Here is a 13,133-nt window from a genome sequence, read left to right on the forward strand (position 1 = left end):
ACTCCTTCAGGGAGCCTCCCCACACTGGTTTTGTCCCCAGTGAACTTTCTTTCCTGTCACCCTCCTAGGCTAGGTCCCTGGATTTAGTACTTGGAATTTCAGATTAGAAGGAAACTTAGAAGTCACCTAGTCCAGCATTTTCCAAAGCATGTTCCATGAACATCTGTTTTCACTTGCACCTCTTATAAAGGATTCCCTGGTCCAGTGAGTTTGAAAAACACTCCTTAGGATGCCCTCCTCTTGGAGAATCACAAAGCTTCGCTACTCACTGAAGGTTCTGACAAGTCCTGCAGAAAAGGAACCTGTCTCCGTTTGCTAGGCCAGGGCTGCCCAAAGTTTCCTACGGAGCCCTTTCTTTCACATAATAAGAGCATCTCACAACTCTGGTGTTCAGTGGAACCCGTTTCAGCAAATAGTGAATAGTGCCGGACGCTTCCTTCTATTTTGTGGATGTGCAGACTGTGTGCATCCGGGTGATTAGGCCCAGATTGTAACTGAAAAACAAAGTCTTAAAAAGATGGGAGTTTCTTTCTCCCTTTTGTGAAAGAAGTTGGGAAGTAGACAGAGTGGTGCTGTGACTGGAAGGGCTTCTCAGAGGAGCCTGGAGAGAAGCAGAGAGGCAGGGACTGGTGGAGAGCAGGGGCAGGATGAGGCCGGGCTGGCTCTCTCCCTCCTCCGAGGTCACCTGGGAAGCCTGCATTCTGAACTTGCTGAAACACCCTTGACCTGGGAAGTGTCGGCGGCACAAAAATGCAATTCATTTAGGCTCAAGTAGCTGTCTTTGGGGAGTCTTTCCTCTAACACCTGAACGGAGTGGCTTGAGGACCCTACCCCTTGTCCTGGGGGAAGCCCAGCCTCCCCCCACCTCATCTCCAAGGACTGATGCTGGGGCTGGCATTCCCCCCGGCTGCCTCTTGCTCCCATCTTTTCCTCCTGATGAACATCTTCACTCGGAAGACTGTCTGTGACCTGTTGCCCTACGAATGATCTATGTTGGGCTGTCTTTCTGGTTCCTTCATTCTGTCCTCTGCCACTACCCCAAAGACGTGGTTAGGATTTTGCCAAGATTTGGAGGGATGAAGGGCGATTACAGAACAAAGCAGAGCAAGTGACAACTGCCAATCACATTTTAGACTTCACTGTCCTGAAAATGAATCGGCTGCCCTTATCTCACTGGATTGCCCCCTCTTAGGCACTTATATTCATCACTCTCTTCTCATACTCCTTCCCTTGCCACTCTTTCCTTCCCTTTCCTGGTTGCCATCTTGAAAGTTCCTGTGACTTTTTCATGCAGGATAGTTTAACTCTCCTCTTCTCACCCAAACCAGGTTTGGCACTTAGCAATGCCAAAACTCACCAGGGACCTGTGGAATGAAGCAACGCCCGGGACCTAGGGGGAACCAGCAAAATTTGGGCATTCATTATTTCTTCAGTATACCCCAGATCACATTCTTGGAAGCCCTCCCACCCTCTTAGTGATCACAACGCGTCACAGGGTAGAGGTGGGACTGGGCCGGTTCCTCTTGTTTCATATAGAGCACCTCCTATGGGCAATGCTGGGTACTGCATCTAGAGATGTGAGTCAGACAAGACCCCACCTCAAGGAGCCCAAACTCTAGGAGGGAAATTTAACTCCATCCTTAAAAAATAAGGAGTGCCAAGTGGAGAGAGAGGGGAGGGGACCTTGGCTCTTTCAGAGTGGTCAGAGTTCTTCAGATGGGAAGGTCAAGGAGGGCTTCCTCTAGGAAGTGGCATTTGAAGGGGGCCAGAGCAGATGGCTTATCTTGGGGATAAGTGTGGGGCAGCCAACCAGGGTGATTTTTTTTTTTTTTTTTAAACCTCCCAACTCCACGTCTAACAGATTTCACCTAAACCAGCCTTGCTAAATCTCAAGCCCCATGAAACCCGTTTCTGTTATAATCTCTCTCTTATCTCTTCCTTGCCTTCCTTCCCCATTCTCCTCCCCTACAGGATGGGAAATCTTCAAAGAAAAAGATGTGTCACTGTAAGTATACAGCCCAAGAAGTGGGCCAGATAAATTATTAAAACACATAAAAAGACAGTGAGTTGTGCGGCAGGAAACCGGCAAAGGCCGAATAGCCACCCCAGGTGGACACTGGGCTGGTGGTCCCTGGGGAACCCCTCCTCAGAGCCCTGGACAGGCTGAGGTTTTACTGCCAGGCCCACCTCTCCTGTGTCTCTCCCCAGGGCCAGGTTGGTGGGGGTGGGCGTGTCACGATTCCAATAGCAGCGAAGTCCCAGGCGCCTGCTGGGCTGCGAAGGGCCAGGCTGAAGGTGGTGGTGGGGCCTTTGCGTCTGGGCTGGACATTTGGGATTTACTTCCCCCAAGACTTAAAACTGGTAACTGCAGAGTTTTAGTTCTTGCTTTTATCTCTTTTTGAACTGTAAAAAGAAATTCCCAAGGGGAGGAGGGGAGACTTTTTTCTCATGCAAGAAGAAAGCCATGACCGGTTTAAGGAAGTAACCAACTTTCTGAGCACTGTGAGAAAGACCGCTCAGAGTTTTGCTTTGATTTAGATGCACCCTGGCGCTGGCGGGGGGCGGGGGTGAGAGAGACAGAGAGCACCCCCCAACCGAATTCCATTTCCTTTGGAGGGGTCTGCAGGAAAGCTCCTACTGGAACTCAGACACACAGAGCCCCCCACCTCCCTCCTACTTCTGAGGCCTATCATCCTGCTCTGCTTTTCCATTTTCCTGCAGCTCAGGAGTTCTCACTTTGGCACTATTGACACTTGGGGCTGGATCACTCTTTGTTTTGGGGGGCTGTCCTGTGCATTGTAGGACGTTTAGCCGCAACCCTAGCCTCTACCTGCTAGATGCCTTCAGACATTGCCAAATGTCCCCCAAAGGGCAAAACTGCCCACAGTTGAGAACCACTGCTATAGCTGGTGATGCCTTCTAACTTACCATACTGTTTGCCCGTTCAATTATGTTTATTGTTTCTTCTCTGTCTTCCTCCCAGTAGAGTGCAAGATCCGTGAGAGTGGGGATTGTTTGTTTTGTTCACTGATGTATCTTACGTGCCTAAAACAGTGCTTGGCACACAGCTGGCACTGAATCAGTATTTGTTTCCAGATGGGTGAGTCTGCCTCTAATGGTGGAATGTTAAGTTTGGACTGTGTTGGGACAGCCTGATGTAGTAAAAACAACATGGGCAATGGAATCAAGAGGCTTGGGTTCAGTTCCTAACCAGGTCATTGACTAGCTGTGTGACCTTGGGCACGTGACTTCACCTCTCTGAGCCTAGTAGTTCCCTCCTTTGTAGAATAAGTACGAGCCTGCATCAAACAGTGGTTGTAAGAGTTATACATGACTTAGGACAATGGCTGACACACAGTAGGTACTGAATAGAGAACTGCAATATAACGTGGACAATAATAATGTTTTGGGGGGTCCCAGCACTCCTCAAATGAAACCAGCCTGCTAGGAGCGTTAATGTACCTGCTTATAAGATTAGCCTTCATTTCCACACAAATGGGTGTGTAGAAAGCAAGTTTGGCGAATGGAAGTAAGACACTGTTGGGTGAAGGGATTTATGACTCTGGAGGGCCACGCAGTTCCCAATATCTTTTTTTTTTTTTTTTTTTAGCAAGCAATTATAAATTTATTTCTTTATTTATTATTTATTTTTGGCTATGTTGGGTCTTCGCTTCTGTGCGAGGGCTTTCTCCAGTTGTGGCAAGCGGGGGCCACTCTTCATCGCGGTGCGCAGGCCTCTCACTGCCGCGGCCTCTCTTGTTGCGGAGCACAGGCTCCAGACGCGCAGGCTCAGTAGTTGTGGCTCACGGGCCCAGTTGCTCTGCGGCATGTGGGATCTTCCCAGACCAGGGCTCGAACCCGTGTCCCCTGCATTGGCAGGCAGACTCTCAACCACTGCGCCACCAGGGAATCCCCCCAATATCCTTTTGAGACACGTAGATGCTCCAGAGTTATGATGTCCAATACAGTAGCCACCAATCACCTATGGCTATTGGTCACTTGCAATGTGGCCTGTCTGTGTTGAGATGTGCTCTAAATATAAAATACACACCAGATTTTAAACAGTGCAAAACAAAGAATGTACAATATCTCATTATAAGTTGAAATTAAAGCATTTTTGATATATCAAGTTAAAGAAAATATATTAAAATAAGTTTAATGTTTCTTTTTTACTTTTTAAAAAAAAGTGGCTACTAGGAAATTTGGAAATTACATATGTTGCTCACATTATCCTCCTTTTCGGCAGTGCCCCTCTAAGGAGTTGGCAAGAAGGGCAGAATTGAGCCTCCATTTTACAGACCATAAAACTGAGGCTCACACAGAGAATTCAGTCCTAGCACAGAGTTTTCTTTTCCCACGCCTAGGCTACCGAGTACCAGGACGAACTTAACAGGCCCACAGCGTCCCTAGAAGAGCAGGCGTTCTCTCTGAGAACCACAAAGGTGGAGTGGAACCCCTTGATGTCGCCCTCCCCTCCGCAGAGACCTCCCCAGACAAAACAAACAAGCCCTTGGTCTGGCGAACTGCAGCGGGGAGCGGAAACCAAGGAAGATCAAAGACCCAGCGGTTACCCCCTTCCGGGCTGCACAGCTGGCAGCGCGCCCCGACCCCCGGCGGGCACCCACGGGCCCCGGGATGCGGGGACAGCGATTGGCTGGCAACTCGTGGCTTTCGGACACTTGTAGCCGCCGGGAGTTGGCTGGGTCCACAGCTGGCCGGAGGCTCAGTGGGGGCTTCTCCTGCACAACCAAATCAAAACGTAGAGAGTCGGAGGAGAAGGTGGGCGGGCACGGGGCGGGTAATAAGCGAACACTTTCTGCAAAAGTCCGATCGTGCAACGGAAGGGGCAACGCTGCGGGCGCTCCAAGCAGCGTCTCTTCTCCGACCTCAGTTTCATCACCTGTAAAGTGGAGCCGCTGAGTCCTCCTGCCCGCTGCCAGGAAAAATAGAGCGGAGGGAACGCACAGCCCCGTGAGCCAGAGGAGCGGTTATTGTAGAGCGGGCAGGACCCAAGGGGGTGTCTGTTCCAATACTCCTCCTGGCCAGAGCTCCTCCGCCTCCCATCACCCCCCCACCCCCGGTCCCCAGTCCCGGGTCCCCAGCCCCCGGCCCGGGTCAGAGACCGCAGCCTGGAGGGGGGCGCTGTGTCCAGCCCTGCAGCGCCTCTCCACGCCCCGCCCACAGCCCGCCGGCCCCGCCCACAGCCTTCTCCCTCCGCGTCCCGCCTCGCCTTTGATGCGCCGCGCCCGGCCAATGGGCGCGCGGGGAGGCGCAGGCTGCGGCGGCGGGCTGGGGGTTCGGCGCGCCCGGGCGTCAGTCCGGCCGCGGCGACGGCGGCAGGATCGTGTCGCGGCGACCCTTCGGGATACGCTCGGCTTCAGGGCTGCTCCAGGAGGAGGAGAGCGAGGCGCGGCGCGGCGAGCCGCAGGGCCCGCGGGCCGGGCGCATGGCTTAGGGACGCCCCCTCCCGCAGCGCCCCCAGCATGGGGAAACTTCACTCCAAGCCGGGTCAGTGTCCCCGCCCGCGTGCCGGCCCCCTGGTCCCCGCCGCCCTCGCCCCCGCGATTGCTAACTCTCTGCCTCTCCTTTCTTTCCGGCTCCCGCCGCCGCCGCGCGCGATGTGCCTGCAGCCGCCGTGTGCAAGCGCAGGGAGAGCCCGGAAGGTAGGGGCGCGCGGGGCACGGACCGGGGGGGATAGACTGGGAAGCACCGCGGACGGCGGCGGAATGGCCTAGCCCGCGGATCTTATTACCAGGGCCACCCCCACCCGCTACTCCAGTCACCAGTCCCACAAACCCTCTCCTTGGAGCAGACTTTGTGTCCCCTCCTCTGTCCATCCTACCCCCTCCCCGCTATCCTCTGCTCTCTCTTCTGACTCTCAACCCCTCCTATTGCGGTACCCCGACCCCGCACTCACTGCACCCCCTTTTCAGGCTCCTAAGCCCCTTCTCCAAGAGCCTGCGCCCTCTCTTTCTGGCCCTCAGCCCCCTCTCCCGAGATCTTGGCTCCTGCGCCCCCTCTCCTGACGCTCAGTTCCCCTCTGCCCCTCACCCCGTGTTCATCCCTCCCCTCCACAGTCCTGGCCTCTGGCGCTCTCGCTCTTCTGATCCCCAGACGCGTCTTCCTGGGGTCCTGCTTCCCCCTTGGCTCCGCTCTGGATCCCTGCTCTTGGGGCTTCGCTGAACTACCTTCTCCTGATTACCTGCGTCCCTCTCTCGGGTTGTGCGCGGCTCCCAACACCCTCCGGGTCCCTGCTGCCTCTGCCTCGCCCACTCTTTCTCTCCTCTCTCGGGTAACTTTCAGCCTAGGGGCCAGACTCAGGGGCTTCGTGTCGTCCCCGCCTCAGGTGACAGCTTCGCTGCGAGCGCCGCCTGGGCTCGGAAAGGCATTGAGGAGTGGATCGGGAGGCAGCGCTGCCCGGGTGGCAGCTCCGGATCCCGACAGCTGCGGGCGGCTGGCACCGTTGGCAGAGGAACACGGGTACGATCCCCACCTACGTCCCTTTCAACCTCAGAGATGCGTCTCCATACCTACCCCCCGCACCCCAACTTTTAGCACCCTCTCGGCGCAGCTTCTAAGTCCAGAAATCCCTTCTCAGCTGCCCCTGCCCCACCAATATGACCCTGTACAACCCCTGCCTTGGGGAACCTTATTGGTGACACAGGTGGCAGTCTTCTGTTCAGTTGGGGGCAGAGGGCTGCCCGGGGGGAAATGTCCTAGGTGATGTGGTGGTGCAGGTCCAGTTGATGGGGAAGCTTGTCTGTGCTGGAGGGACCTGGGGGGGCCTGCTCTGACTTCTACCTTGTTTCTGTGGCCAGCATTCAAAGGTGGATTTGGAGTTGGGGCTAGGGAAGAGGGAAGGCATCTGGGGGTGTCTGGATGGAAGGCAGGACTGTGCCGGTCTCCGAATGTGTTCCAAGTGTGTGACGTTCATCAGTACCATCTGCCCTGCAGCCCCAGTAGAGCCGGCTGTGATCTGGTGGCGGGCAGAATTTGGGGGGTACTGAGATCTGGGAGACCCCTTGGCTTGGCCCACAAGGAGAGAGAGGGCCTCATTCTGCTATAGCCTGGGCCTACCCCTAGCCTTCCCCCAGTGGGTCCCTGAGGTTGGAGTTGTTCCTAGGGGAGCAGTAGATGTGACAGGGGAGTAAGTGAGTCCAGCCTCAGCTCCTGGCCTGGCACTGGTGTTCACAGATGTCCTATGGGCTCCAGAACTCTGCACAGGGCTTTCAGATGGTCTGCGTGGAACTCGAGCAAGCCAAGGATCAAAGGATGAATCAACTTTTTGATGTGACATTTAATTTTTTTTTTTTTTTTTTAACTTAGAGGAGAACAGACTGAGTCTCAGGTCTGGTTAGTTCTTTGGTTTTGTCCATGGGGGCTGGGGAGGGGCCAGTGGACTTTTCAGATGTGTGTGTGTGTGTGTGTGTGTGTGTGTGTGTGTGTGTGTGTATTTGGTGGTGGGACCTGGACTGGGTGCAGCCCGTTGGAGGAGGTGAGGCCTGTGGATAAAGTCGACTCTTGTGCACGTATGAAATAACCGCTGCATCTGGAAGAAGCTTCCATCTCCTCCTCCACTGCCACTGCTGAGCTGGGGGCCTTCTCTTCTCCATTTCTCTTCATCTGTTGGCTGGGTTAGAATTGGAGCTGCTGTCCCCTGGGAAAGGCCAAAACTTGGTGGGCGGGGGCACTGCAGTTGGGGCCCTTTAAAAACAGAACTACAAACTTCCCTTTCTTCCCCTACCATTTCTAGTTTTTGATCTCCTTATTTATTTAAAGCCCAATGAAAATGATCCGATTTAGCCATATGAACAAATGCATTTGCAGCTGAAGACAGAGGCCAACTGAGTGGATTTCCATTAATCAAGTTTTGGGTTTTTTCAGCCTGTTTATTTTTACAAAGTATTCCTGCAGAATGACATTTATTTGCAGTCCCCCCCGCTTTTTTTTTTTCTTTCCTAAACTGCCAGGCAGCTTGCTCCATGCTTTAGGGGAAACTTGAAATACAGCGAGGGCTTACTTCAATTGACTTTTATCTTCAAAGCCATAACAAATGTTACCCGCATGTTTTTGGTAGGTCTCCTTGGCATCCAGTCCTGGAGGATGGGAGGGAGGAGGAAGGAAGGAGAGGAAAACAAAAGTCTGTCGTTTTTAATTAAATAGTAGTGTTCCCAGCAAGAGGAATGTGAGCCAGTAAAAGTTGCCATTGGGGGAAATGAGGGAGGGTAGGGAGGGGGCCCCAGCTTAAGACTGTGGCTTTGGTAAAGTCACGGAATTTTGTTGCCTGGTTTCTTCCCCCAGCTGAGGACAGCATGGGATGGTGCTTGCCCCCTCCTTTCCCAGCCCCCTCTCTCAGAGAAATGCTGAGGGGTCATTAGTGTTTGTTCAAAGCACTTTTGAAGATGTGAGACACAGAGCCATCAGCATGACATATGTTGGGTGGTGGAGCGTGGGACCTGCCATCCAACATATTAAGGGGAGGGAGTCTCTGCTGCCTTGAGAGTTGTGCTTGGTGACTGGGACCTGGGTGCCTGGGTTCCCACCACCGCTGGCCTCGCTCCTGAGCCTGCAGAGGTGGGGATGGCCCAGGGAGAAGTCAGGGTGAGCCCAGGGTGTGGGGCTGCACTGTGGAGGCCTGTGAGGTGATTTCAAGTGGTACCTGGAGGAATATTTCTTATCTTAATAGTTACATTTTTTTTTTTTACCAGAAAAAAATAAATAACTGGGACATAAAACCCTTGAATTCGCAGATATCATTGCTTAGGAGGAAGCTAAGTGGAAAGAGATAGTCTAAAGTCAATTCTGAGAAAAATATTAAGTACAACTGGTCAAAATTGTGAATGAGAACGGAATGCCCCAAATTTGGGAAATGTTGAGATACTGAACAGGATAGCAGCAGGCAACCCTCGGTCTGTTTAATTTCTGTGATTTCCAGTGGCACGGAAAGGGTGGCTCCAGGTTCTTCCATTATCTCATCAGGATGTAGGAGGGCGTGGGCTCAAAATTGTGTTGAGTTCCAAGGGCTGGCAGAGGTCCCCTCACCAGCCCCAGACCCGTCCTGGGGTTGGCCTCTGTGTCCACTCGGTCACCCGGCCTTTCACCAAAGTGGCGGGGGACACATTCGTGGCTCATCCAACCAGCATGTTTATTGCAACAATAACTACTATTTATTAAGTGCCTGTGTGTGTCAAGCACTTTGCTTACATTATCTTAATCCTCCTCCTAACCCTGTAAAGTTGCCAGCCGGCTGGTGTGGACGCTGGTTTTCTCCCATTCTGGAGTACTTTCTAGGACAGTGAAAGCCATGTGTGGTTAAGTTCCACACCAGAACATCTGCCTGGAGGGGGTCGCACTTATTCATTCCTGAGAGGTGGCACTCTGGCCGGCTGCCGAGTACTTTGGGATGAGGCAGGTTGTGGGGCAGGCAGAAGCATGAGGGGCCCCTGCTTGCCCTCTTCCTCTCTGAGGGAGCCTGAGTAGCTTAGTAAATGTTTAAGTTGGGTCTGAGTTTCATGCAAGATCCTGGGATATGAGAGGGTGACCTCACCGGCAATTAACCCACGCCTGCCCTCCCGAATACAAAACTAAATGAGGTCAGTCTTGGCCACAATAGCTTGTCACCTTGTATAAGCCATTTTACCTTTGTCTACCTTAATTAGCTCCTCTGCAAAATGGGTATAATAACATGCTTATCCCTGGCAGGGTTCTGGCAGATAACTCTTCACTGAAAGTAGAATGTGGGGAGAAAGGTACTGGCAGGTTCCTGAGGCCCTGGGAGAGGTGGAGGTGGGGGCCCATATTATGAAACCAGAGGCTCCCCCTCCCCCATACTCTGTAGCCTCACTTGGAGGGACACAGGCTCGGGCTTCTGCCCTTTCAGTGGGTACATGCTGAGCTTCAAGGGAATATGAGCTTGGAGGAGAAAAATAATGAGAAATGTGAGCTGTACAAGTACTGCAGAAGATGACTGATAGGTGAACAATTTGTATGCCAGACAATAATGTGCTAAACAATTAGAAATTAAAATAAGCATAATAATCTCAGAGATAAAGGACGATATTAGAAACATGAAGCAGCAACAGGCAGTTACAAAAGAAAACCGATTGAAAATGTTGGCTCTGGAAAATATAATGGGTGAAATTAACAAGTTTAGTAGATGCATGGAGTAGCGTAATGGACACAGAGATGCTGATAGGAGAACACTCAGAGAAGCAGAATCTGCGTGTCTGTGTACGCTCCTGCAGCGTGTGCACACGTGTGCATATATGAATGTGTACAAGTGGATTTAAGACCATTCCCCTCCCCCACCCCCCAGTTTGGTCCTTTTGTTCTTTTATGGCAGAGCCGCCTGAAGAAACAGGCTGAGAGCTTCGGTGCAGGCAAGTCTGCCTCTGGATCAAAGGTGGCTGCCAGGCAGTTTGGTAATTTGATTAGGGGGCACCTAGTGCATTTTGATGTTTGGGGAAGGTTGGGAGGGTGCAGGCCCTGCTGGAGCCTGTGGGGATGTATGGAGCTGGGTGATGAGATTGGAGGCCGGCCCAGCTGCTGCCTGAGTGCCGGATTCCAGGGGAATTACCCTTGAATGATACCAGTTGGCACAATTAAAAGGCCCCATGTCTTCACCATATGGAAAGTGTTAGGCCTCCTTACGTGGTTTCAAAGCTATGTGCCGGGAGGTGGACTTGACATTTGAGGTAAAGCATAAATTAAATATTTGGTGTTTCAGAATTAAAAGATGATTTGCTTTGAGGCTAGCGGAGGCGTTTGGACCTCAACTCACTGGCTTCTTTGAGTTCTCCACGGAGGGTGCCCTCTGCCAGGCCAGCTTCATAGCCCCACCTGGCAGCTTTCTGGACCCCTGGGGAATGGGGAGGAGAGCTGGGGCAAGCTGGAGCTGGGCAGAGTGCCAGGTGGGGCTTCTGGTTTCTGGTAGGTCTGGATCCCTCAGGAAGGTGGGAGGTGGGCAAGGGTGTCATTCTGGGTACTTTAATGCATCTCTGTCATGGGGTCTCAGGTAGAGGTTTCGAGGAGTGTCTTATCCTCCCTACGAAACTTTTCTTCTTTGAGAAGGACACTGGTTCCCCGAGTCAGGCTGTGTGTGTGTTGTCCCTCGAACTCAGGAACAGACCCTCTACATTCATATCTTGTACAAACTGTCACAAACTGAGGGGGAAGCTAAACCAGGAGACAACCTCGGCATGTCCCACAAGCTCCTAGCCTTGGGGAATGTTCCATCCCCTCACCCAGTGGGAGTGTCAGAAGTGAGGAGAGAAGGTGGGTGATAGACAGAGTAAATTCCTCCTCATAACAGGAAGCTTGGGCCCCTGGGCTCAGGGGCCAGACTGTCCCTTTGAGGGCTTAAAGCAGCAAGGCTGAGCTGTCAGCAATGGAAGAATCACTTTCTGAGGAGTCCATCTTCCTTGTGGCAGCCCTGGGGCACGTGGTGGTCTCTCATGATATATTTGCTGAATGAATGAATGAATGAATGAAGATAGATTAAGTCCCCATCCCTGCCTCTTCCTCCCCCAGATTCTCTTCCCCAGCCAGGTGGAGCTGGAAGTAGGAATAAAAGGAAGAGTGGAATCAGGCCTTTTCTTTCAGACACTCAGCTATTCATTAATTATGATCAATAATGAATTGTTATTAATGATGGATTCCCTAGCTGTGCCGGGCATTGAGGCTACAGTGGCAAATCACAGAGCTGTGGTGCCTGCCCTCCTGTAGCTTCCAGTCTAATAAAGGAGACAAAGTATAAGCGTGGCCACAGGCACATTGGCAGACAGTAACACTCCTGAGAAGCTGAGGCAGTGAGGAAGAAAGTGTGGGAAGAAGGGATGGGTTTGTGCAGTGGGAGCTGGGGGAGACCCCTTGCTCGCTAGTGTCCGTGGATAATGCGTGGTGCTTGGGTTGGGCCCCTGAGAAGGGACTGTGGGCTCCAAGTGGCTCTGCAGCCTGTGGGGTCTGGAACTGTCTCTGGTGCTCATTCTTTCTGCAAATCCCCCCATGTTAGTGGCTCTTGGCACGTGTGAGCTACCTTTCCCTCTGGACAGGTGAGTGGGGTGGAGCCAGGCGGGCAGCCAACCTGCTGCCCCAGCCGCCAGCGCGCTCTGCGGGGCTGATTCGCGTGCAGCATCATGCACAGGGACTTGGGGGCATTACTCCAGCTGTTTGGGTGGAGGGGCGGCCCCTGCTGCCCTGCGGGGGAGGAGGTTCAGAAGCCCAACCGTGGTGGGATGTGGCAGCCTGAGCGGTGGGATTGGCAGAGGGAGGCACCCCAAGAACCAGGGGGCAAGAGGCAGTGACAAGCCAGTCCCAGAGAGAACCCATCCTGCCCCAGAGCTGCTGTGAGCCTGTGCCTGAGGGAGGAGGGTCTCCTGCCTCAGTTTACCAGATGTGTCTGAGGAAGGGGCATGCAGCCTGACTCTCTGGGCAAGAGGCAGGGGCCCACGAAGAGATCTGCAGGCACTGGGGAGTCACGGACCCCCCAGTCCTCCTTGCTCGGGGGTTTCTCGCAGCCTCACTCACTGGCTGTAGGTTCACAACTTTGGAATTTTTAGGTCGCTCGTTGGATTCCAAAGCAGGAACTTCCGGCTGCCTCCCTGACTTACCGCTCTCTTTTCCACTCACGCATGTTCTTTTTGTGGCTCTTGTCTCTCACAGACATTCTTTCTCTTCCTCTGGCTCTCTCTCCCACTCCCTTCCCCTTGCCTCCTCCCTCCCCACCCCCTCCCCCAGGAAGGAAAAAATTCAGACTCTCACAAACAAAATATCTGCCATTCCATCCGAGGGAGAACTGAGGCAGAAGCCCAGAATATCCTGGAAGAAATGCCAGAGAGAGCTGAAGGCCTCAGTTGTTTAATCTGGAAGGCAGTCTTTGATGTCACCGTGCTCCGTTTATCCTGGGAAGCTGCCTGCTTCTTTATGGCTGGCTTCAGACTCTGTGCATGAAAAATGGCCGAGTTCCTTCAGGAGCTGGAGGGAAAGCCTGATCCCTCCCCAGAGGGCAGGCCTGGGGATGCTGCCGCTCCTGCCAAGCCCAGGTGGGCTGGAGAACCTTTTCCAAACAAGCATTTCCAGAGACATAAGTAATTCTTTGATAACTTCCCGGGAAAGCAGAGGGGGCTCTTTATTCA

The 13,133-nt window shown here is 53.0% G+C and overlaps 1 protein-coding gene across 1 annotated transcript in view; it reads left to right on the top strand.

Moving 5' to 3' along the window:
- Positions 1 to 5,330: 5,330 nt before the first annotated feature.
- The window catches only part of NKD1 (NKD inhibitor of WNT signaling pathway 1), an 85,535-nt gene continuing 77,732 nt past the window's right edge, over positions 5,331 to 13,133 (top strand). The window contains exons 1-3 of the mRNA XM_059905019.1: positions 5,331 to 5,508; positions 5,631 to 5,663; positions 6,347 to 6,480. Of these exons, the coding sequence (XP_059761002.1) occupies positions 5,484 to 5,508; positions 5,631 to 5,663; positions 6,347 to 6,480 (192 nt within the window). The 5' untranslated portion in view covers positions 5,331 to 5,483. The remainder of the gene's footprint in view (positions 5,509 to 5,630; positions 5,664 to 6,346; positions 6,481 to 13,133) is intronic.

This window comes from Balaenoptera ricei, chromosome 19 (assembly GCF_028023285.1).
Source record: "Balaenoptera ricei isolate mBalRic1 chromosome 19, mBalRic1.hap2, whole genome shotgun sequence".
Taxonomy (NCBI): Eukaryota; Metazoa; Chordata; class Mammalia; order Artiodactyla; family Balaenopteridae; genus Balaenoptera; species Balaenoptera ricei.